Source organism: Grammomys surdaster, unplaced genomic scaffold (assembly GCF_004785775.1).
Source record: "Grammomys surdaster isolate TR1022 unplaced genomic scaffold, NIH_TR_1.0 97, whole genome shotgun sequence".
Classification (NCBI taxonomy): domain Eukaryota; kingdom Metazoa; phylum Chordata; class Mammalia; order Rodentia; family Muridae; genus Grammomys; species Grammomys surdaster.
In genome coordinates, this window is record NW_021604576.1 from 3,359,176 (window position 1) to 3,384,581 (window position 25,406).

At 40.1% G+C, this 25,406-nt stretch overlaps 1 protein-coding gene and 1 pseudogene across 3 annotated transcripts; both read right to left on the minus strand.

The window, feature by feature from the left end:
- Nucleotides 1–624: 624 nt before the first annotated feature.
- Osgin2 (oxidative stress induced growth inhibitor family member 2) lies at nt 625–21,920 on the minus strand. 3 transcript variants are annotated; one of them, XM_028780299.1, is made up of 6 exons: nt 21,793–21,920; nt 9,942–10,096; nt 7,447–7,583; nt 6,393–6,584; nt 2,889–2,980; nt 625–2,380 (listed from the first exon to the last, which is right to left on the minus strand). In XM_028780299.1, exons 1-6 carry the CDS (start codon nt 21,873–21,875, stop codon nt 1,348–1,350), a joined length of 1,692 nt encoding a protein of 563 aa, XP_028636132.1. In that variant the 5' UTR covers nt 21,876–21,920; the 3' UTR covers nt 625–1,347. The 3 variants fall into 3 exon arrangements, with proteins under 3 accessions (XP_028636132.1, XP_028636134.1, XP_028636135.1); XM_028780301.1 differs by lacking the exon at nt 21,793–21,920 and adding an exon at nt 21,314–21,509; XM_028780302.1 differs by lacking the exon at nt 21,793–21,920 and adding an exon at nt 15,724–15,831.
- Nucleotides 12,059–13,067, minus strand: LOC114631524 (annotated as a pseudogene).
- Nucleotides 21,921–25,406: the final 3,486 nt, after the last annotated feature.

Sequence of the window (25,406 nt, forward strand, 5' to 3'; positions counted from 1 at the left end):
TTAAAAAGGTGTGAAGTTGCTCTGAAAATGGTTAAATTTCAATAAGGAGGTAGAAGTAGACTTGACAGTTATAAAACAGTTAATGGTTATTAGGAGTAATCAGGTGTGTTAGCTATCACATGAGGCTGTTAGAAGCAGACTAATCTAAATAACACTGACAATGAGTCATGAGCCCTCGCTCACCACTGAAGTGAACAAGACACTCAATGGTAGGTCGTCCATTTAAGAAACTGGAAACTGAAATTCAGTGAGCATATTCTAGGTAAAATTATACCCCTCAAAGGGGAAAAAAAAAAAAAACCTTTGAAAAATCAATTTCCCAAGAACTCTGAAAGACTTTGTTTAGCAGTAACACATTTCACAATTTATGTGAAAATGTAACTGAGACTGCTAGAGGAGATAAATCTAATAACCACTGTGGGCTGCCGTGTCACTTCCTATGAATGAACACTGTACAGATCTCAAAGTAATCACTCTGAGAATGGAAAAGGGCACAGTCTGATTTTCCACATTAACCTTTAATCATTCTGCCAATACCCAAACAGTACTCTAATTTTAGAACGTACCGTGCCTCAAATCGTGTTTCATTAATAGAAATTAACTCAGTGTTCACACAAGGATAAGTAGTTTCATCCACAATTTATTGTATTACAAATCAGATTCATTGGCTGTTATGATGGCTAAACAGAATAAATCTCTAAAAAGTAGCCTAGTGCATTCTTGGATGTCAGCATTATTGAAATATTAAATTATGAGAAGTTAAAGATATCAAGTACCTCTCTGTCAAAATTTCAACTTGTAAAAATATTTTTAAAGACCATCATATTTGATAATAAATTAGGTTTATATAACTGATAATTTCAAAATAAATAAAACCTGAGTTGCAAATGCTTTCTCCATTATAGCCCATTTTCATTCAGAGCAGTGTACTTCAAACATCAATGAATACACATATAGATCTTGTATACAAGATCTCGTGTAAGAGTATTAAGTCTAATGCCTAATGAGCTACAGAGGACACTGATGCCGCTGTCCCTTGGACCATCTCTTCAGCAGTAAGGTGACCCAATATGAATTAAGTATGATTTCTGTCTGAATGACTGGCTTTATAAATGCCAAGTTAGAAAAGAATGTTCTAGTTAAATGAAAGCATGAAGTTGGCAGTTGTTGGGTTTGTCTGAGACTGACACCTTTGACACACTTCAATACAACTTAGGATACCAAGCTTCCTTAACTTTCAAAAAGTGGTAACTGGAGGCTCTCCCAGTTAATTCAAGCCAATACACTGCAAACTACTGTTAAAAAAATCTTTAATGGTTAAGTGTCCATTTAAATTCCTTGTAAACTTTAAGCTACCCCATCTCCTCCTCCTCTTTGAACAAACAAATGCTGCTTTTTCTTCTGTCTTGTAGCCAAACAGCGAGTAACACCCAATGCCCCTCCCTTTAAAAATCGAACAAAATTATCTCCAACCAAAGGGCCTAAAGCAAAAAGATTGGCTTCTTTAACACATTCATAGGTGTATGCATCAACCTCTACAGGATTACCCTTGCATGTTATTGGCTGGCTTGAGTTACGGCCTAGGTAACACCCTTGTTCCTTCAGAAAAGATAGGTTAGGATGAGAACCTATCAAGATTACAGCTGCAGACAGTTTAAATATTTTCTTCAATCCAGAGACACTTTGAAGAATGCATTTCATGTCTGACTTAAAGGAAAGCACACGGTGCTCAGGAAAACTGGTGTAATCAGATAAAGGGTCTGAGTCTGCAGAGTATGACTGACTACACATCATATGATAGACTTTGTGATACTCAGGATACAGCTTTTTGGGAAGCTGTTTGAAAATTAAGCTTGGATCAGTTACTCGTCTGCGAAACACGTGGATCACAGGGATATTATTGTTATAAGCAAAGAGCACTGCATCAGCTGCAGTAAGGCCAGAACCTACAATCAGCACTGGGTCCACTCTGCCACACAGCTTTCCTTTGTTTATAGCAGCTCCAAACTCAGGCATTGAATGAAATACAAAAGGAAACTCTTCCCCTTCAACTTCCAGATGGGCAGGAGAATCCAACGTTCCAGTTGCAAGAGCTACATTCTCAGCAAAGAGGCAAAAGGGAACATGAGAACCACCTGCTATTCGCTGATAGCCTCTGATTTCCCAGTTTCTCTTGATCAATTTTGACTTCTGGTTCTGTAAGGGCTTTGTTGAAATATCTCTGTCTTGACTACCATGATCATCTTGGTCTCTATAGAGTCTTGATACAGATGTTATGTAAGTATTCTCTCGGAAATTCTTCTGAAGACCCATGACCTTGACGTAGTGTTTGTAGTATCGAGCTATTTCCTCCGGCATGACACGGTCCCCCTTTAAGTTCCTGGAAGATTTAAAGGAAAAATACTCTATAAGGAGAATATTTGATTACTTTCCTATCTGGTAAGCTTTTATATCTTATTTTTTTTCCATGACAGTGTTAGTTAAAAATTGTCCTCAAGTTTTATAAAAATTATTCTCATGCTTTCTTATTCTAGGCATGTATACACCTAGTATATATAATGTAAGTAAACAAAGTCACATCTCATTGAAAAACTGACACATTTGGGAAATAATGGATAGGTAGATGAGAAAGTAACTGATTCAATATGAAAAATAAATCCTGTTTAACAAGGTTAATTAAACAGGAAGGCCCCTGTAAACAGTCCTTTATGTACACACAGCTTTATAGCATCCTAAATGGAAACTAGCTCATAATCTCTGCTTCACAAAAGCTTTATTTAGCAAGTGTATTTCTATTCATGTAATACAGGATTTACAGATACTGTGAACATTTCTCAATAGTCCATTTCTTCATACATCAAAGAATTTTAATATAGTTAGATCTTTACCTTCGTTTGCTAGATATCCAATCTTTAAATTTAAGTCCAGGTAGCTCCATCCAATTTCCAAAGCTGATTGTCAACATAGAGCCTTCCATATTCTAGTTTAAAATAGTTGAAAAAAAAATGCAATATTACCTTTTGAAAGCAAACATCTTATTTACATACAGATTTAGATCATATAAAACATGTTCACAAGAGTCCAAAAGAAACAGTGATATATAAATACTATGGATTTTGGTTTTGGGCATGAAAAAAATAACAATCACACGATAGAAAAATGGATGTACCTGGAGGTAATCCTATTAAGTGAATTACCCCATTTTCACAAATACAAGCATCTTATATTCTCTCATTTGTAATATATTTCCTCTGAAATTCCATTCTAATAAAACTTTCATGTATTCCATCATTCGGAGTGACCCATAGTCATACATTTTTGAGACAAATCACAGCACTAGTTTTGGCCTGTGATATATAACTAAGATATACATGGTCACAAATACATTAGCAAATTTATTTCTTAAGGAAAAGAAAAATGTTCACTGACTTCCAAAATTTTGTTTTTTCACTTTGGTGGTTTTTTTTTTTTTTTTATGTTTTTTAACAGATTTTTTTAAAAAATTGGAAAACAGTTTTTCTCTATCAATTATAATTCTGAAATCTGGACTAGGCTAGATACAACATAATCACTTCTAAAAATAGAAAAATAAGCAGTGGTTGCCCGAGAAACAGACTCAGCATTGGGGTTAATGTTACCATCAAAGAAATAAGCCTCTCAAGCTTTCTCAAGCTACTTCTGCTTCCCTCAAAACAAAGCGAAAAAGCTAAGTGCCGATGGGCCTACCCAACTACAGACAATCTCATCCAGCTCTACAGACAATGCGTCTGTTCTCACAACTTGCCCTTTTCTACACAGCCCAGCACTGGGAATGGGCATATTATAATAACTTTTATTCATTCACTGACATAACGTACATCTCTGAATAAAAGATGAATACATTTACTTATGTAATTTTCTTAACATACGGTCTTATATATGCCAGTCTGACCTTGACCTTCACTATGTGATATATGAAGCATGAATACCTGCTATCACTGGGATAGCAGTGTTCAGAAAGGGGCAGATGTGACACAGTTATTGTCCAAGTGTACGTGAAATGGTACTTCTTCAAAGATGCAGTGGGTTTTAAGGAGTGTGTCATTAGGAAAACTATTCCAGGCAAAATAAAAGTTGATGTGACAGATTAATAATGAACAACATCATCAGTGTCATTCAGGAATTAAAAGAAACTAAACCCTGTGTAAAAAATGATGTACTCTGCAAGCATGGGCTACTCCAAGGTTCCACATTTCTAAAAATGGCCAGTCTCCCTCAGCTTCTTCGACTATCTCCTAGCCTTTAGAATCTTCTACTGAATCAGTTTGTATTTGCATACTCAAGCCTTATGCCATGCTGTGCTTCTATGACTACAGAAGTTTCATCCTAATGATGTGATTTATGGTGAATACTAGTGGTCTTGAGACACAGGTGTGTGGCTGCTTGCTGTTACACACACACACACACACACACACACACACTTGCTTTTATACACAGACATACACACAATCTCTGAGGGGATTGGGGCTTTAGTCTGGCTGATAGAATACTTGCTTAGCATACACTGCTCTGTGCTTTGTTCCCAGGGCTTCATAAACTAGGCATAGTGGGACACATCTGAAATTCCAACATTTGAGAGGTAAAGGTAGGAAAAGCAGAAGTTCAAAGTCATATTTGCTACACTCAGAGTTTAGGGCCAGCCTAGGATGAGGCCAACCTGGTCTATAGAGGAAGTTCCAAGACAGCCAGGACTTGAAAAAACTACTGAGAGAGAGGCGGAGGGTTGGGGGTGGGGGGAGAGAGAGACAGAGAGAAGGAGAACACAAAGCATAAACAAGTTTCCCTGCTAGGCAGCTCTACAAGCAAATTTTCATATACTGTTCACTGCTGGAAGATTTCAACACATCTTCAGCAAACAGCAGGGCAAGAGCAGCAGCACAAGGCAAATGGTTAAGTGTAGGAAAGTCTGTGTGAGTCACTGCAGTGGTTTCAATGAGAATGGCCCATAGGCTCATATACATGCTTAGTCAGTAGTTGTAACTATTTGGAAGGACTGGGTTATGTGGCCTTGGAGGAGGTGTGTAGCTGGGACTGGGCTTGAAGTTTGAATGCCCTTGCTGGGCCACTGTCACTCACTCTCTCTTCCTGCTACCTGTGCCTGAGGACGAAGATCACAGCTATTTCTCCAGCACTATGCCTCCCTGCACGCCACTATGCTCCCCACCATGATGATAATGTATGAAACCTCTGAAACTGTAAGCAAACCCCCACTTAAATGCTCTCTTTTGTAAGAAGTGCCTTGGTCATGGGTCTCTTCGCAGCAATAGAAAACTAAGACAGTCATTAAATGGGGTTCAAGCATGAACTTTACAGGCTCTGAAACAGGGAGAAAGATCTTTTGTTCAAATTAAACCTTTCATTTACAATATTATTTTCTTTAAAATCTTAAAAATACATGGAAATACAGGAGACATGGCTCGGTGGTTCAGAAAACAGGCTCTTCTTCTATTGGACCAGAGTTTGATTACCAGCACCTACATGGCAGCTCATAACAATCAGTAATACCAGTTCAGGGCATCTGAAGTCCTCTTCTAATTTCTGTGGGCACCAACATCTACATGGTACATAGACATACATGCAGACAAAGCACTTATACACATAAAATAATATAAATATAGCTTTAAAAAAAAAAAAGAAAAGCCGGGCAGTGGTGGCGCACACCTTTAATCCCAGCACTTGGGAGGCAGAGACAGGCAGATCTCTGAGTTCGAGGCCAGCCTGGTCTATAGAGTGAGTTCCAGGACAGCCAGGGCTACACAGAGAAATCCTGTCTCGAAAAATCAGAAAAAAAAAAAAAAGTGTTCTTTTTTTCTATACAATTTGTATAGGTTAGTAGAGATATGCTTATTGAAAAACTACATCATTAATAAAAATCTGGCTTAACTACCTACAGTTAATGTATGCTTAACAAAACAACCGATATAAAATGTTCATGTAGCTGCACACCTTTAATTCCAGCACTTAAGGCGGGGCAGGTAGATCTGAGTTCGAGGCCACACTGGTCTACAGAGTGAGTTTCTAGGACAGTCAGAGATACACAGAGAAACGCTGCCTTGAAAAACAAATAAACAAAACAATCCTTGCTTGGGCCCCACCCCCCACTCCCCCACCCCTCCACCCCCCGCCCAGAGTAGAATCAAGTTGGAGGCCGGCATGGTGGTGCACTCCTTTAATCTCAGCACTTGGGAGCAGAGGCAGATGAACTCTGTTTGAGGCTAGCCTGGTCTATAAAGTGAGATCTGGGACAGCAAGCACTATGCAGAGAAGTCCTGTCTTGAAACAAAACAAAACAAAACAAAAATTGGTGTATAATAAATCCCTCACTATACACTAAATGTGAATAACATACTTACGTGCCATGCCCCACCAGGCGGGCCTTTACCAAGAACTAAGTGAGGGATATAATGATGCTGTTCCAATTTCCAGTGCAGAATGGACGGGGAATCATACCCAAAGTCAGCATCTGGGTGAAGAAGGGTGTCAAAAAGGACTGCCACTGGATTGGACGATCGTCCCTCAAGACCCTCAGACAGGTATTCTAAGTCCTGAAACAAAGGGGAAAATATATGTGAGTTTGAAAAGAACCAAGACAACTATGTTGATGAAGGACATGCCAACTCAGTAGCTTCTAAGAGTGAGTTAGAGAATATGGATTCTCCTTGAGTTCATTCATTCTAGATTCCTCAGCAAAATAAATCTAGGCAATGTCTGAAATTAAAACAAAGGGTGTTTTGTTGTTTTTGTTTGTTTTTTATTAAAAATCCTTCTAAGAGTTGAAGATGCCTTTGACATAGAAATGTCAACTGGGATGTAAAAGGTAGCACTTCCCAAATGGATTTCAGCGTAGAGAAGATGCTGAGCCCTCACTAGTAGGGTTGCAAAGATGGCTCAGTCAGGAGCTTGCTTTTTTTTTTTTTTTTTCACAAGCATGAGGACCTGAGTCTGATCACTAGAACCCACATTTTAAAAGCCAGGCATGGTGGCCCATGCCTATAATCACAGCAATGTGAAGATGGAGAAGAGAGGACATCTCCAGCTCACTGGCTAGGCAGCCTAGCCTAGGTAAGATTAAGGCCCACCTTTGAGAAACCTCATTTCAGAAACCATATGGACAGTTCCTGAGAAACAACACCCAAGGTTAATGTGTGGCCTACACATATGCACACACTCATGTTCTCATATGAACATCCACCCAAAGCCATATAAAATATTTTAAAGCTCCACTAGGAAATTAGAAATTTTTGCTCAAAAATTCAATATAGTTTAATACGACATCAGAATGTATTTATAAAACTAAAGTAAATCCAAAGCATTATTTAGAATGCAGTATTTACAACAAAGAAACATATAAATAAAGCTAATCATTTTAGCATTAAAATGTTTTATAAAACATGTAACAAATAATACCTGATCCACAATGGAGAGATGTCTTGCTTCTTCTAGTTTACTATGTAAGACTGTATTTGGATGTATTGCTTCAGATGATAAGTACGGTCTGTAGCCTGACAGCATATAGGAAAGGCATATTCCTGAAGGTCCATTTCCTATGTTTTTAAAAGAGCAATGTGATGTAAGTTGATCCTCTTATTGGCTGGGTTCCCTCCCTGCTCCTCCTCCTCCTCCAAAAAACTGAAACCTAGCACTCATAGTTGACCTCTGCCTTCTCTCTCAGTGTTTCAGAATCTCATCTACTTAAGGCTTCCACTCTATGCTACTGGTTTCCAAAATTAGCTATCTATAATGACCTGTTCTTGAGAAAGACATATTTTCATAAACTACTTCTTTGTTACAATTGATGTGGAACCAAAAACAAATTAGCCAATAGCAGGAGAGACAGCTCAGCAGGTAAATGCACTTGCCCCCCTTCTTAGCAATCTGAGTAAAATCTCTGAAACTAACACAGTGGAAGGAGAACCTATTTTTGCAAGTTGTCCTCTGACCTCCACGCATGTACTATGGCATATACATACACACACAAACACATTAAATCAACAAACAAACAAAATAAATGTGTAAAAAAACCCTTAAAAGATATTTTAAAGATCAATTTATATGGCTATATCCACAAACGCAAGAAGAACCATTTAACAAAACCGAGTATCCATCACGATTTAAAAACATGCAGCATTTGAAAGAACTTCTTCAATATAACAAAGAACATGTTAAAAATACAACAACAACAACAACAACAACAAAAACCCCAAAACAGTTGTACTCATCACCATGATGGACAGTCTGAAGGAATGAAATAAAAAGTGCACAATTTGAGAAAGGAGAGGAAACAGTTTGCCAGTAACACGATTATCTAAATAGTAAATCCCAAGAATTGACCCCTTAAGATCTCAGTTACGGGGCTGGAGAGATGGCTCAGTGGTTAAGAGCACTGACTGCTCTTTCAGAGGTCCTGAGTTCAAATCCCAGCAACCACATGGTGGCTTACAACCATCCGTAATGAGATTCGCTGCCCTCTTCTGGTGTGTCTGAAGACAGCTACAGTGTATTCATATATAATAAATAAATAAATCTTTAAAAAAAAAAAAAAAGATCTCAGTTACATCAACATGCAAATGCCAACTACTTTCTTACAGCAGCAATGAAAAAAAAAAAGCAATCTGAAATAAAAACTATACTATCATTTACATTTATTTCAAAGAACTATTTTACCATAATTTTAACAAAACGCATATGAATTACATAAAGAAGACCAACTATGACTAAAGAAATAAAATTTTAAAAGCCCACATAGATGGGAAAATACTCCATCTTCATAGATATAAAGACTCAAAATTATTGTTAGTTGTTCTTAACCTCATCTGTAGACTTAACGAAACTCCAAAAAACAGTTCAAGAAAGGCAATTAGAAAGGTAAATAGCCACCACAATGCTGTCTTGAGATAGGTCTTGCCTAACTTCCTCAAGCTTGAGTGTTAGATGGAAAATATAAATGCAGGTAGTTAAATAGTAGCTGTACATCCTATCTGTTGAGGTGATACAAAGGATATGAATGGTTATTATAATGCAGGTAATTATAAATTTTACTGCATAGCACTACAATGTCAAATGGTACGAGTTACTAAGTTACAGTTGTCACTCAGTTTATAAGTCTGTCTGTCTATAGGTGCCTAACTAATATGACAGTGCTGTAGGGTTGAAATACAATAATAATATACACAGAATGGCCTGCACAGAACTCTAATAACACTGGTCATCATTAACAGCTGTCATCAGTAATTCAGTGAAAAGCTATTGCATCTCAAAATGACTCTAATCATACAAGCCAATCCTTCTCCAAAGACTTGGTAATGGTTATTTTAACATATCTAACAACTTCATATTTCATTATAATTCTGTTTTTTATTACCTGCCTCCATTCACAGAAGCATCTCCTTTTATTTTCGTCCTTTTAAGATACTTATTAATTACCACTTGGGAGTTGTACATATCTGTGAGGCAAAGTGTGGCATTTTAACATATATACATACAATAGTGATCAGATTGAGGTGAGACGACATACATCACTTTTTTTTTTTTTTTTTTGGTTTTTCGAGACAGGGTTTCTCTGTGTAGCCCTGGCTGTCCTGGAACTCACTCTGTAGACCAGGCTGGCCTCGAACTCAGAAATCCGTCTGCCTCTGCCTTCCAAGTGCTGGGATTAAAGGCGTGCGCCACCACCGCCCGGCACGACATACATCACTTTTAACACATATACAATTATGATCAGATCAAGGTGACACATACATCAACTTTAGATACATACCAATTATCTGAGCTGGCAACATTCATACTGCTACTAATTTAGTAAGTGGAGCCTTTTCAATACAATGTAAGAACATACACGCCTTAGAATTACAAAAGCAGTAAGAGCAGTAACTGGCTTTAAGAAACAAATTATAATAACTTACCAATTATTACCATAGGCAAAGTCACTGATGAATCTTCAAGTAAAGAAGTTTCTTCAACTAATGGCATCCCTTTAACTTTTGGCCCCAAATTGTCACCAAAATATTGCACCAAAGAATTAAAAATCTCTCCTTCAGTTTCAGTGTCACTATAGTTTCTTTAAAAAAAAAAAAAGTAAAAGTATAGTTAATATAGGTTTTATAAAATCCAATTCATTCTTATATTGTGTTTAGGCAATAAAATATCCATGAGTTGCAAACTGCTTTCAATAGTATATCATTTTAGTCCACAAGTCTGAAATACCCATTTATCTAATATTAATATCATAAAAGCACGTTAACTACTGAGTATGCTTTTTCCAGGCTAGAAAAGTAGCTCAGTTGGTAGAGTACCTGCCTACATCGGACCTGAGTTCAGTCACCAGAAACCACATAAAAAGGCTGATCATTATGTCAGCTCCCTGGGGCTCAATGGCCAGCCAGTCCAGTCCACTTAGCAAGCTCCAGGTCAGTGAATGATTCTATCTAGTAAATATAGGTGGACAGTTTCTAAGGCACACGAACGTGTACACACACAGCTTCTTCTATCGACCAAAGACAATTATAGTTGAGATTTTATAATTATTTTGGGATGCCTAGGAAGAGCTGGTTTATTCTCTACTTTCCCCCCCACCTCAGGGAGGAGTCAATGGTGCACATCTTTAATCCCAGCAGTCAAGAGGCAGAGACAGGTGGATCTCTGAGTTTTAGGACAGCTTGGTATACTACAGAGTGAGTTCCAGGACAGCCAGGGCTACATAGAGAAACCTTGTTCAAAAAAAAAAAAAAAGCATTTACACAAAGCTAGTCACAGATATTTTAAGGACAGAGAGAGTACAAACACTGGGCCTTTTGCTAAAAGAAATAAGACCTTAATGTTGACTTCAAATTATTAGTTACCAACTACCTCTCTAGGAACTAGTGTCAGTATTCTAGCATTCAGTTAATAATTGTAGCATCCTCTGGACTCAATTAATGCTGTTATCTTTAGATTACTTCAAATCAGAATCCTCAAATTTTCGTCTCTCATCAACAATTGCAATGACTAGAAGGGTTAATGCAGTACATATTAGCTGTGTTTATTAGGACTTTCTAAATGACAGATGTTATTTCACAGGACTAAGGTGAAACTGTTAATCCCAGAGGTGATAAATGGAACCCTGAGAGGCTCAGTTAGACTGAGTCGGAGGGATTTTCTAGATCAGATTATTTGAAGCCTGAAAATGTACCATAATTGTGGGCCACACCTTCTACTAGGAGGCCTGATAAAAGAACATGGAAGGAAATTTGCTTTCTAGCTTATTTGACTTCATCTTGCTGGCAAGTTCCTCTACTATCCTGTTGCTGAAGCATTCCTTCACTGATCTTAGAACCAGTTTCTTCAGGGCTCCACCATAGACTAAATACCAGCAGCCCTCCAGGAATCTTCCAGGACTTCAATCCCAGCCTGAGATTGCTGAGACATCCAGCTTCATGGACTGAGCAACTATCAGCTTCTCCACTTATCCAGCCTGAAATAGCCTTTGTTGGACTACCTGGACCACATAAGAGAATCCACTAAATTCCTTTAATAAACATTCCATCAGTTCTGTCCATTTAGAGAACTTAATTACTACCCCAGGTAGTACAAAGTTACACTAAGTACCAATATAGTACCCCAGGATAGTACAAAGTTACATTAACTATCCAATACACTATCCAGGACAGTACAAAGTTACACTATCTAATATTCTACCCCAGGATAGTACAAAGTTACATTTTGTATACAATATACTACCACAGAATAGTGCAAAGTTGTTAAGAGACATTAACCTTTCCTGGCTCTTAAAACAACAAAAAATCTGCCCTTAATGTGACCAGACAAGTATTAGATTTCTATTTGTTTTGTTTTTAAGATGGGGAATATTTTATTTAAAACCCATCAGTGAAATGGACAGCTTGGATCTGTGACAAATGACTCATGTATAAAACCTAAGTCGGCAACTGTATAACCAGATCACAACTTTCTGTGTTGAAACAGAATAAACTTCCTTGTAAAAGTTGCACCTTTGTGAAATTTACTTTAGTATTCAGCTTCTTCCTCACCCTCTCTCCTCAACAGAATCCACACCAATTTTCTCATAATCCTTCTCTAGGGCAGCCATGTCCTCATGGGCCTCAGAGAATTCCCCCTCCTCCATGCCCTCACCAACGTACCAGTATATGAAGGCACACTTGGCACACATTAACATCAAATGTGATCTAGGCAAGCCCAGGCTTCAGCAATGGCTGTGGTGTTGCTCAGTATGTACATAGCTCTCTTGGCCAGATACACAGTGGGAGGCTGGTAACTATTCCAATCTTAAAGCAAGTGGGGCACCAGTCCACAAACTGGATGGTACACTTGGTCTTAATGGTAATAACATCTTTGGGAACCACATCTCTGCCACACGGTAGGCATCACCGTCACAAATCGCTGTCTGGTTGGCTGACTACAAGCAGACATTGATTATCTCTGCTACAGAAAGCTGCTCATGGTAGGCTTTCTCAGCAGAAATGACAGGAACATAGTGGCCAGAGGGAAGTAGATTCGAGGACAGGTCACAAGATTGGTCGGGAATTCTGTCAGGTCAACTTTCAAGGTCCCATCAAATCTGAGGGAAGCAGTGTCAGAAGACACAGTCTGACCTATCATCCTATTTAAGTTAGTGTAAGATGGTGTTCAATATTGAGATTCTATAACAGATATCATAGACGGCCTCATTATCTACCATGAAGGCACAATCAGAGTGCTCCAGGGTGGTATGGGTGGTGCGGATGGAATTGTAGGGCTCAACCACAGCAGTGGAAACCTTGGGAGTTGAATAAATGGAGAACTCCAGCTTCAACTTTTTCCATAGCCAACAGAAAGCCACTCCATCGACAGGGAGATGAATTCACAGCCAGATATCCTGACAAAGCTATGGAAAACTGAGAAGCCTTAAAGATCTGTGCACTGGTCAGCCAATTTGGTCAGAAGAGAGTTCTGTCCAAGACAAGGTCAATGATCTCCATGTCAATGGTTTGGTTGCCAGGGGCATAGTTATAGTCAGCATCTTCCTTGCCTGTGATGAGCTGAGCTGCTCAGGGTAGAAAAGCTGGCGGTAGGTACCAGTGCATAATTCATCAATAGCTATGGGTTCCAGGTCTATGACCACTGCCCAAGGCACATGCTAGCTAATAACTGTCTCACTGAAGGAGATGTTAAAAGACTCATCTCTTCCCCCAATGATCATGTCACTTGGCATCTGGCCATCAGGCTAGATGTCATTTTCCAGGCAGTAGAGCTCCCAGTAGGCAGTGCCCATCTGGACACCAGCCTGGCCAACATGGATGGAGACACACTCACACATGGTTGCTACTTTGAGGCTGCCGAATGAATGGAGGAGATAAGGAAGCAGTATTACTTCTTACAGCTCGATTCGTAAGTGGTCCATGTAAGAGAACCTGCTACTTACATGCTCTTATGTAGCCAAAGCAGATAACCTGTTGGCATGGCTGTTAAAGGTAGTCCATCCTCACATGTAGGCCTGCCCCGAGAAGGGTGTTTATGCTGAATCCACCCCATTCAGGATCATTCCACCTACACTTCTGGAATTAGATGCAGATGTATCTGCTGCATCCCTATTTCTGCTTCTTGGCAACTACACTAAACATGAATGTTTTTTCCCTTTGGTGAGGTATTTTTCTACAGAGTTTAATATAACTCAACTAGCCTCAATCGCAGTATGTAGCACTTGCCTGCACTACTCAGGTGCTAGAATTACTGTGTGCAATGCTCAGTTCAGCCAAACTTGAACTTTTTATATTATCACATTTATTTACTCAGGCTGGGGGAAGGGGAGGTTGTGAGTGTGCCAAGACACTTGTGCAGATGTCAGAGGACAGCCTGTGGAAGTCTGTTCTCTCTATCCATGTGTGTAGCAGGGATCTAACTTAGATTTACTCTGAGCCAACTCTAACCTGAGTGTTTCATGCTCTGGGCTGTTCAGACTTTTGTTCATTTCTTTTGCAGGCTTCTGGCCAGTTATTTTGGCTACACAAACCCTATTTATCTTATCACTGTTATAAAGCTCACAATTCTGTCTTGTCTGCAGGCCTTCTTTTAGTGTTTTCCAGCCATCCTCACCTTAAACATTGACACTTGCTCCTACAGATAAAACCCAAGATGTATAAAGATGATCATTATGCTAAGGTTTTAATAACAACAAACACTGCATATTCTTTCTCATAACTGGATCCTAGCTTTTAATTTTAGTGTGGGCATTTATGCTGGAGTACATACAAAACCCAAGTAACTAGAAAGGGACCCATGAGGTGGGAAGATGCACCTTAAAGGGCATGAAGCACAGTTAAATAGTGATTTAAAAAAAAAAAAAAACAGTAGAAAGGTGAATTACTAGAGGTAGAAATGTTTCACTGACAAGGGGAACAGGGAGATGAAAGAGAGGTGGAAATTAAAGACACATGGAAAAGCCATACAGAAGCATAATACTCAGTAAGCTAATTTTAAAATAAAATGTAAAAATGGGGCGAGATTTGAGAGATGGTGAGATGGCTCAGCAGCTGAGAGCTTGTAGTGCAACATATGGACCAGAGCTTGAATCACTGCATCACATAACAAACCATGCATGATCCCTTCATGCCTAAAATCCCCGTACTGAGAGGATAGAGACTGGAAGGAGGGTCACTGAAGATTGGTGGCGGGTAGCTTAGCTCCAAAGTGTATATTCTAGTTCCAGCAAGATTGAACAGATTGATCCAGGAAGATACCCAACGCTCCCCTCACTCCCACTACATGCATCCCTCCACCAACCCACACAATTTTTAAAGAGTTTAGACTAGCACTAGCCTATGTGCATAAATAAGGCTCCTCCCAGAACCCATAGGTTGTTAAATGAAAATCCTAATGCTCAGACGTTGGCTATCTCCCTACACGCTATTAGTCAGGTAGGCTCCAGAGGCCCCCAAAATAATGTAAGTAATTAACACTGCTGTTGGCAGTGCAATAGAACTAGATGGTAAAACCTTACTGCTTAAGACACCACGTGCTCTGTTCACAGGAAAAGAATTCAAGTGGTAGCTGGGAAAGATATCCTAGATAGAGGTGGGACATCCTCCCTCAGAGAATCCAGGCTGCTGAGGGAAAACTACCAACATCCCTACTCACTGTAGAACCTGCAAGTTACACTACTGACTGGCCGGGCAAGATATCCCCACTGGTGCAATAGTGGCAGGTTTGTTCTGGGGGCAAAAAATTGCTTTCTGGTTGCGACTGGGCCTTCTACATAGAAGAGAATCACATTTGGTACTGCTAAGCTAGTAGAAAGTTCACAGCTGGGAAGGTCATGGGCCTAATGGGGAAGCTACTGCATTTTTGGTTTCTGTTGGCAGTGGCGGTAGGTTTTGTTTTTGTTTCTTTTTGCTAAATGGATAAGATGCTCCTGACAAACTGTCTTCCAAATAACTGTATCTATGCCCATAAACTAGTGCTGCTGCCAGCTCTGGTCAGAGCAGCTTCTTCTATAGTGGGCAGCAGTTACTGTAGACTCATAACAGCTCAAAGTGCTGAGAGTAAGTGACCAGTGGATGCTCAGCCATATATGGGATGTCTCTATCCTCCTCTCCGGACACATGGCTGAAAAGAGAGTGAATTGATATAACAGCCAAAGAACGGGCAGGGTGCCAAAGACACTTCTGTATTCTGTATCATGCCAGCTCTGATTACCTGTGTAAGACTAAGCACAGTCTCCTGTTGTGAGTGGCACCTTATGAGTGAGCCTGAATAGGCCCCACCCTTTTACTCAGGCAGCTAACGTTGCTGAGAGAGGGAGAGATTTTCTTCAGTGGTATACCCACTGGTAAGGTGTCCATGGTCCAGTAAATAACCTCTCATGCTTCTGTGAGAAAATCTAATAAAACGTATCAATCACTGCCTGAAAAAAAAAAAACACTTAAAAATAATCCTGTAGGAATTTTCTTAACCATATAAATAAGTGTTATGAAATGCAGAGTTAGTGCTATATGTATAAACTTTGACTTAAACTCCAAATTACATCCATTTAAAGGAAAATCAGAAGTCAGTCTCTGGTTAACTCATTAGGAGCAGGCCAGCATTCTACATCAAACTGTTTCAAGAAGCTGGAGAATTTTTTTTTTTTTGTTTTGTTTTTTTGTTGTTTTTTCGAGACAGGGTTTCTCTGTGTAGCCCTGGCTGTCCTGGAACTCACTCTGTAGACCAGGCTAGCCTCGAACTCTTGAACTCAGAAATCCGCCTGCCTCTGCCTCCCAAGTGCTGGGATTAAAGGCGTGCGCCACCACCGCCCGGCGAAGCTGGAGAATTTTAATACGGCTATCAATTCCTGAGTGAACACTTTTTCATTTCACTAGGTATGCCCTCTCGTTTTGTGTGTTCACATGCATGCATGTGTCTAGAGGTTAAGACAACTAGAAATAGATGCCCCCTGTTTTTCTGTTAACTAAGAAAAACAAATGGCTTTCAGGAGATCACAGATTAAGAACAGAAGATAACTAGTTATTTGAGGAGATCCAAGACCAAGATAAACAGACAAAGCATTAATATATATTTTTAAATCTTTAATGAAATTTGTTTTAACCTATTAAAAACCCTTTTGTGGGGTATGGTGATCATCTGGATAAGTCCACTCTTATTTGCAGGAATCTGACTGCCCTGAGACTTCCTGAAACTAGTGTCCATTTCTTGTTTTCGTGAGGTAGGTCCTCATCAATAAGCCCATGGTTCCAATATATTCAAATTTTTGTAATTAACACTAGTATCAGAAAGTATTTTATCAGTAGTATTTTTATGTCTACATGATGTATGCATACATGTTGTGTGATGACATGTGCCCATGTGCAGGGTGAAGGCTAGAAGACAAAGACATCCTGCTCTATCACACTCTGGCAGCCATCAGGCCTCTGCATTCTTGCCGATAGCTCCTAGAGTCTAGAGGTTACAGGGACACACAAACACTTGTCTCTTTTTTTTTTTTTTTAAAGATTTATTTATTTATTATATATGAATACACTGTAGCTGTCTTCAGACACACCAGAAGAGGGCATCAGATCTCATTACAGATGGTTGTGAGCCACCATGTGGTTGCTGGGATTTGAACTCAGGACCTCTGGAAGTGCAGTCAGTGCTCTTAACCACTGAGCCATCTCTCCAGCCCAACACTTGTCTCTTACACCTTGGTTCTAACAAGATGTAAGAGACTTGAGCTCAGGTCCTTACCATAACTCAGAAAGCACTCAACCACTGAGCCACCTCTGCAGCCCTCCCAAGAGTTATTATCCTCTCCAACTTATTTACAACACCTTAGCTCTCCATTATTCCAGGAGCATCATAGTATAGTTTTGATCTGTGTTTCCCTAATAGTATCAAGCATCATTCCATGTATTTGTCATTTATTCTTATTTCCTTATTCCCCCTCATTCTAATATTCTCTCTTTCTCTCTCTCTCCCTCCCTCTCTCCAGATCCTTTGCCTAGTTTTAAGTTTGACATAGTAGATCTTTTAAGGTTTTTTTTTTAAATTCTCTATTCAACTTTCTTCAGATACATAGTTTATAAACATTTTCTTCATTGTTTGTTTTTCCTCTTGTATATGCTATGATGTGTGTATAAATCAGGAAACAAGTTTTAACAGTCAATTTTCTTTTACCATGTGGTATTCCTCTGGTCAGCAAGCTCAGCAGCAAACATCCTTACCATTGATAGTCTATTTTTTTCAGTTTCTTGATTATCCTCTAAACATACGTTTTAAGTTCTGACCACTCCCAATTATTTTTTCTTCTGTTGCTGTGCTTTCAATGTCATATATAAGAAATAAGTGCCTGATTCACAGCCACAAATGTTTACTGTATTTTCATCAAAGAGGTTTCTGATTTCATTTTCGTGCAACGTGAACAAGTAGACAAGTTCATTCTTTTGTCTGTGGAGATCCTTGTGGGGAGCTGAGGGAACTACGTTCGCTGATACTAATGCCCATTTCCTGTTTTCATGGGGCTATCATCAAAGACAATTCACCAAACAATGATTTCTGGCTTTCTACTTCATTCCACTGATCTATGCTTATGTTTATGCGGCACCAGGTTTTCTTGATTCCTGCTGCTTTGCAGTAAATTCTGAAACTAAAACAGGTGAGTCCTCAAACTTTGCATTTTCAACCTTTGTGAGACTACTCTGGGTCTCTTCACACCCCTTCCCCCAGAATCAATTTATGCAAAAAGGGCAGTTTATCTTTATAATACTGCACTGGCCTGTAGATCAGCCGCAAGAGTATTATCTTTCAAAGATTCAGGTTTTCAGTCTACGAAAATAAAATATTTTTTTCCATACAATCATGCTTTCAGTGAAGAACTTCTCAGAAATGTACAGCTATTTCCATCCTTATGTTAACGCTGAGTGTATGATACACAAACTGATAGTTATGTTATTGTAAAACTTGAAATTTATGAGAAGCCACACCTGTATTCAGTGTGTAACTGCCTGCAACTTCATCACATAGCACACTTCCATCTTAACTTCTTCTAAGGCTTCTTGCTTTTCAATGTACAGCCTTGTATCTTTTGTTAAATTTCTTTCAATTTTTTTTTTTTCGAGACAGGGTTTCTCTGTATAGTCCTGGCTGTCCTGGAACTCACTCTGTAGACCAGGCTGGCCTCGAACTCAGAAATCCGGCTGCCTCTGCCTCCCAAGTGCTGGGATTAAAGGCGTGCGCCACCACTGCCTTCAATTTTTTAATGAAAATTTTAGTGTTTCATTGTTTACACTAAGTGGAACTATTTTGTTAATTTCCCTTTCTGGTTATCCATTATTGCTGTATTCATGTATAATTTACTCTTGTACAACCAATTTTGTATTCCAAAATCTTGCTGAATTTGGTATATAGGTCTCAAGAAGTTTGAATCAAACATTTCCTAAGACTTGAGGATAAAAAGAACCAAAAGTTTAGTAGCTCTAAATTCTTTGTACATTAGCCTACCCGAATTCCACAGTATGGGCAATTCCTGATTTCTTAGTCATTTGCATAATCTTTTAGTGTGGCAAACCACAGCAATACCTTTTCCAAACTCTGGTTAACTGGTTTTGTCTAAAGCCTTAATGAAATATAAGTGCATTAGCAACTATGCACCACCTAAATTAGGAAGTTGTTATGTTTTTATAGTATATTTGTGCTGTTCAGCACTATGAGCAGTGTTCATTTGTACTTGGATTTCCAATTTGATGAATAATCTATTTAAGAAAAATTATCTTGAGGTTTTTTGCTTCCTTTTGTCTTATTTTTAAATCCACTATTTCTTTCTTTATTCAGGGCACCGATAAAATTGCAAGATTTATAAAACTACATTTCAGAACTAGTAAAGAACATGCATTTTGCATGCAAAACTGTTAGCACACTGTCAGACATTAAAGTCAAGACCCTTTGCTATGATTTTGGAAGCCTCGCACATTTTGTTTTTGAAACACTACAGTCCAAAGTTACTAAGCAAGGTAGTATAGACATAATTTTTGGTAATAAAAAACTTCTCAGTTACAGCAACACCTTTTTAATAATCAAATACAAATCTGCATCTCAATTTTAAGGGAATTGGAACCACAATTCTAGAATTTCTCAAATGGACACTCCCACACTAAAAGGCTCCAAGGTGCCAAATAAGGACAGTCTCCCATTTTATTTTCCAGAATAGAATGTGTGAAATCTTCTCCCTTGAAACATTCTGTCATGATGCCTATTAATGCAGACTCTGGAGGAACCCCAAAATGTAGTTGTTACCACAAATGGTTTTAAAGTAAGTCTGCACTAAAGTCCTGCAGCATCAGTGGCTGAGGATGGCAACACAATGGTAGAGCACTGGCTTCATTAGCAAGGCCCCGAATTTCATTCCCAGAAGCACAAAAACTGATGAATGAAAACACCACGAGACAAGAAATGTTCCTGAAGGAGCTGGCAATCTTTTAAAAATTAAAACAAGTTTAAAAAAAAAAAAAACAAACAAATTTTAAAATACCCAATCTAACAGAAGTATTTTAACGATGATACATTTACCTATAATAATATAGTAGACATGCTTTCTTCTCTCCCAACACTAAACTGTAGCAAATACTCTTCAGTCCCTCCCTTAAATTTCTTTGCAGAGATAAGAGGGTGTATTTACCACATAGCCTCAGAGTATAAATTCTAAGCTCTCTCCTTACCATTCAAAGGTACACCAAAGGTGTCAGGAGACTTTCAGCGGGTTATTTTCTAAAAGAAATGTACCTTCCCAAGAGGTTTCAATTTTTCACTTCAACCTGCTTTTTACAATACTCAAGAGTGGATAGTTTGTGAAGTACACAACAATCTGTCTAGAAGACAGTATCCAGGAGCCTATGGCATACAACTTTTAGGATCTCGAATTTCAAGTCTCATTACAAACTCAAGAGGTTGGGCAGACCTAGCTTGTTGCTACTACACCAAGAGTCTGTGCTTTCTCTGCACCTCACGTCCCTTTTTAAGCTCTTCTGGGAAGGTTAATAAATGCACACACCACTTATCTACATTAAATAAAATAAGCTCTGTGATTTGTATTGATGACAGTCACAAATACTGTGACTTGTGGCTCCCATTAGCAATCAAAGAAATGTTAGTATTTTTAATAGTAATATTAATATCCTTTCCACCCAAGTTAATGGTTCACCTAAATTCTATGAGCCTCTATTAAACAACTTTTTATCACTTTATTCTGTATCATTCATACATGTAAAGCCAGGTTCTGGAGTCCTTACTAAACGTAACATTTCACCCACCCAGTTTCTAGTACTTTTGACCTTTTCTGTAATTCTCCGAAGTGTTGGTCAATTGTACTGGATCCACGTTCATTCATAGTTAAAGCTATTCTTTTTCTCACCTTGAGAACTTTCATCATAATTTGAGTATAAAACTGCCATTTTCCATATTTCGCCATCCTAATATGGCTTTAAATCACTATACCTTAGTAAGTCACAACCCACTGTCACTACATGACACATTCTTTTCCACTTCCCTTCAAGCCAGTAACTTATGTTCCTAGATCTTTAAAAGATCAAAAATTCAAAAGAGGCTCTTCATGTATTTTTCAAATTCACTATTTACAGGTAACCGACTCACCACCGGCCTAGCCACTCTCGCCGTCCTGTGACCGGCGCGGTCCAGGGACAAGAAGAGGGGACAAGAGCGGGGTCCCCGGAGCTCCGAGCACCGCCGGCCCAGCGGGCGGCGGCCGAGGAGCACACGCTGCAGAGCCAGCTCCGACCCATCCCGGGGGGAAAGTTACCTGAAATGACCGGCCAGGGAGCAGCGGCAGCACCACACAGGCATGGAGAGCGGCTGCCGTCCTCCGGGAGGGCTGACCGCGGGCTCGTCCCGGCGCGCGCCCTGCCTGCACCGCGGCTCACAGGCGCGGGAGTCTGTCCCCGGACAGCGGCTTCCGCTCCTCCCCGCCGGCGGCAGGGCGGCGCAGCGAGAGATGAGCGCCGCGCTGGGGGCGGGACCGGGCGCTGCGACGGCGACGCGCGGCTCCGCCCACCAGGTGCGGCGCGTGGACGAGGCCGCCGATTGGTGGAGTCGAGGCGAGGGGCGGGCCCACGGAGGGAGATGCGCACGGCCGCGGGGCTGCGGTCCGGGTCCTCACGAGGCCTAGCCTAGGGGGACTGGGCTGCGTGCTCAGTGCCCGCTCTTGGGGTCCGAGCAGAAGAGAAGGGGCTTCTACCTCCTGCCTGCGGGTCTCAGGGAAGTCTGGCCACGAGAACCTACCTGAGCTCATGTCCTCGCACTGTCTCGGGTGCGTCTGGCCTCGGTCCCCGCATAGCGGTCACCCAGAGAATCCCGCAAACCATAGGTGCTGCGGCCGCACGCCTGGCGCTTCCCTCGGCCGGGTTCAGCCTCCCTTCTTAAAGAGCGCGGCTCCAACATTCCCCAGAGTGGGCAAGGCCTCCGCCCTGCGGAGACGTGTGGGGAGGAAAAGGGCAGGGCCAGAAGATGTTTTGAGTCTCTCCTGGTGCGATTCCATTGGCAGTCAGAAAATTTAGAATTGGGAGTGTATCTGTTTGGTATTTGTCCAAAGTTAAAAGGTGAGGATGGACACCGCAGGAGCGATTGATAACCTGCTGTTCTACTCAGTCAACGCCCTCCAAGCCATGATGGGGGGGGGGGCAGTTAAAACACGTGTATGTTTATGTCTTTAAAAGAAGTTCCCAACTGGGCAGCGGTGGCACACGCCTTTAATCCCAGCACTCGGGAGGCAGAGGCAGGCGGATTTCTGAGTTCGAGGCCAGCCTGGTCTACAGAGTGAGTTCCAGGAAAGCCAGGGCTACACAGAGAAACCCTGTCTCGAGAAGCCAAAAAAAAAAAAAAAAAAAAAGAATGTTGGTTGGAGTCTTTGCATTTTTTAAAGAGAACTCACCATGGCAGAACAGTGTAGCCTATGCCTTAATTTCAGCACTGGGGAGGCAGAGGCAGATGGATTTCCATGAGTTCAAGTCCAGCCTGATCTACGTAGGTCAGCCAGGGCTTTATAGAGAGACCCTGTCTCAAAAGGAATGAACTCTGCCTGCCTTCAGGATTCCCTATCTAAAGGTGTATTTTACCAGTTGTTTTTTTTTTTAATGATTTTTCTCCTCTTTGAAATAATTTTCTCCTCTTTGACAGTTCATTTTACTTTTAACGTGTTAACAGTATGAAGGAGAAAGGAAAGAAGCTGTGTTTGCAGAGACATTGACTAGAACTGCATTATGGTGGAAAGCTTAGATTGCTGCAGGTCCAGAAGCTAATGAATTACCTTATCAAGGCTAGATCTAGCACTGCAGGACAACAGTTCCTTGCCCATGTGTGAATTAATGTCTTGGGACTAGTAGGTAAAAACCCTTCAGAATCTATTGACTTAACAGATCACGAACTTTCACGTACCAAAAGCCAAGAATACAACAAGATAGCATCTCAAGTCTATAGTAATGCTTCCCTCATCTTGCTGTACCTGCCTCTCTGGTGTACTTAAAGTACAACAACGCATTTTACACTTGCCTTGACTTCTTTGTTCTGTGAAACTTCACAAAACTGCTTCCAGTTGGAACGTGGACTTTGGGGTAGTTTAAATCTTTGTAATAAATTCGGAGTAGTATAAATCTGGGCTACGGTCACTCAAAATGGCTCCAGAGTAAGTTTCCTCTTATTCTGTTTAAGAGAAAAGCTATGTTTTTGTTTGTTTGTTTGTTTGGTTTGTTTTGTTTGTTTTTTGTTTGTTTTTTGCAATGTGACAAGTAAGACTATGCTTTGTTTGTTTGGTTTTTGGTTTTTGGTTTTTGGTTTTTTTTTTTTTTTGGTTTTCGAGACAGGGTTTCTCTGTGTAGCCCTGGCTGTCCTGGAACTCATTCTGTAGACCAGGCTGGCCTCGAACTCAGAAATCCACCTGCCTCTGCTTCCCAAGTTCTGGGATTAAAGGCATTCGCCACTACTGCCCAGCTATTATGCTTTTTCTAATATTCACATCACTACCCTTTTATACATTTTTTCACCTTCAGGTCCCTCTCTGTTTTAATTTGTGGTTTTTTTTCAGTTTATATTGTTTTTCAGTGGTTGCAGAACAAATAAAAAAAATCAGATTTCAAGTTTACATTGGTTTGTATTTAGTGTATTTTTAAACAAATACTTTTGGTCACTTGTGTACAGGGTATGTGGGCAGGGATGAGGATGTGAGTGCAGATGCTTACAGAAACCACAAGAGGTTATGGAAGAACCCTGGAGCAGGAGTTAGAGGCAGTGGGGAGCTGCTCAATCTCTGCTCCCAGAACCCAACTCTGGTCTTCTGCAAAGCAATTATGTTCTTAAGAGTTGAGCTATCAGCCAGGCGGTGGTGGTGCACGCCTTTAATCCCAGTGCTTGGGAGGCAGAGGCAGGCGAATTTCTGAGTTCGAGGCTAGCCTGGTCTACAGAGTGAGTTCCAGGACAGCCAGAACTACACAGAGAAACCAAAAAAAGAAAAAAAAAAAAGTTGAGCTATCTCTCCAGCCCCTAATATTTTGAGTGTGTCAGAGATGTAAGAAAACAAATTCCTAGTGGTGAAGCCTTCTTTTCTGTAGTATTACAGTACAGCAAGTTAGTGTGTTTTTGCATTTTTTTCTTTTTTTTTTTTCTTGGTTTTTTTCGAGACGGGGTTTCTCTGTGTATCCCTGGCTGTCCTGGAACTCACTCTGTAGACCAGGCTAGCCTCGAACTCTCGGACTCAGAAATCTGCCTGCCTCTGCCTTCCAAGTGCTGGGATTAAAGGCATGCGCCACCACTGCCTGGCCAAGCAATTTTTTTAGTCATTCAAAACAAACAGTTGCATTTAATATCATCTGGGCAAACCTGGTAATTGGCCATGTTATAAAAGTCAATAATTTGATCATATAATACTCTGAACATTCCACGGAAGAGTCTAGAAATGGTATTATTATATTAATTTGAAGCTAGAGACCCTTTCAGATTTGTTAATCATCAAGGCTATTGATCCTTTTGGTACCAGAAGCAGCTGTGCCTCTCTTTGATGAAGTTGAAATTGTCATCAGTTCAGTTTTTTTGCCCTAGACAGGAAGTACTCAGAATACTTCAATGATTATATACAAAGCTGGGGAAAGAAGCTCTCTTAAAGACTTCAGATGAACAAAACTGAAGTTTTGGGACAGAAATCTAACAAAGAGGCTTCCCTCTTAAATAACCCTTTTTAAAGTTTAATTGTTAATAGTACAACAATCCAGTTCAGCTGCAGAGAATTTACAGAAAAAAGATCAAAATAACTTCATACATTATATTTTATAAGGATTACTTTATATAATGAGAGAGCAGAAGAAGCCTAATGAAAGGTGGGATTCAGAAAAATTACCAAGTCATATTGTAAGACTCCATCACTGTCTGAACAGAAAGCTGTGTGCCTACTCAGAAAGCTGCACCTGCACTCAGGATACAGCTGTCTGCCATGCAGGATTTTTTTTTTTTTTTTGATTTTTCGAGACAGGGTTTCTCTGTATAGCCCTGGCTGTCCTGGAACTCCCTCTGTAGACCAGGCTGGTCTCAAACTCAGAAATCCGCCTGCCTCTGCCTCCCAAGTGCTGGGATTAAAGGCGTGCGCCACCACTGCCCAGGGTCATGCAGGATTTTAATGTGTTGTATTTTTCTTTCTCTGCTTCAAAGTTAGTTTAGGAAATCAGAACTTTGTTTCTTTGTTGGATGTTATATAACAGAATTTGACTTGTGGTAGAATACAGGTAACACTCAAGTAAACTCAGCAGGGCTAAAGTTGGCTGTGTCTTGAACTAAATGTAAGGAATGAGCCAATTTAGAAGAGACATATTTTGCAGCTTATAAACTCAATATGTGGGCACCATTGTTACAAG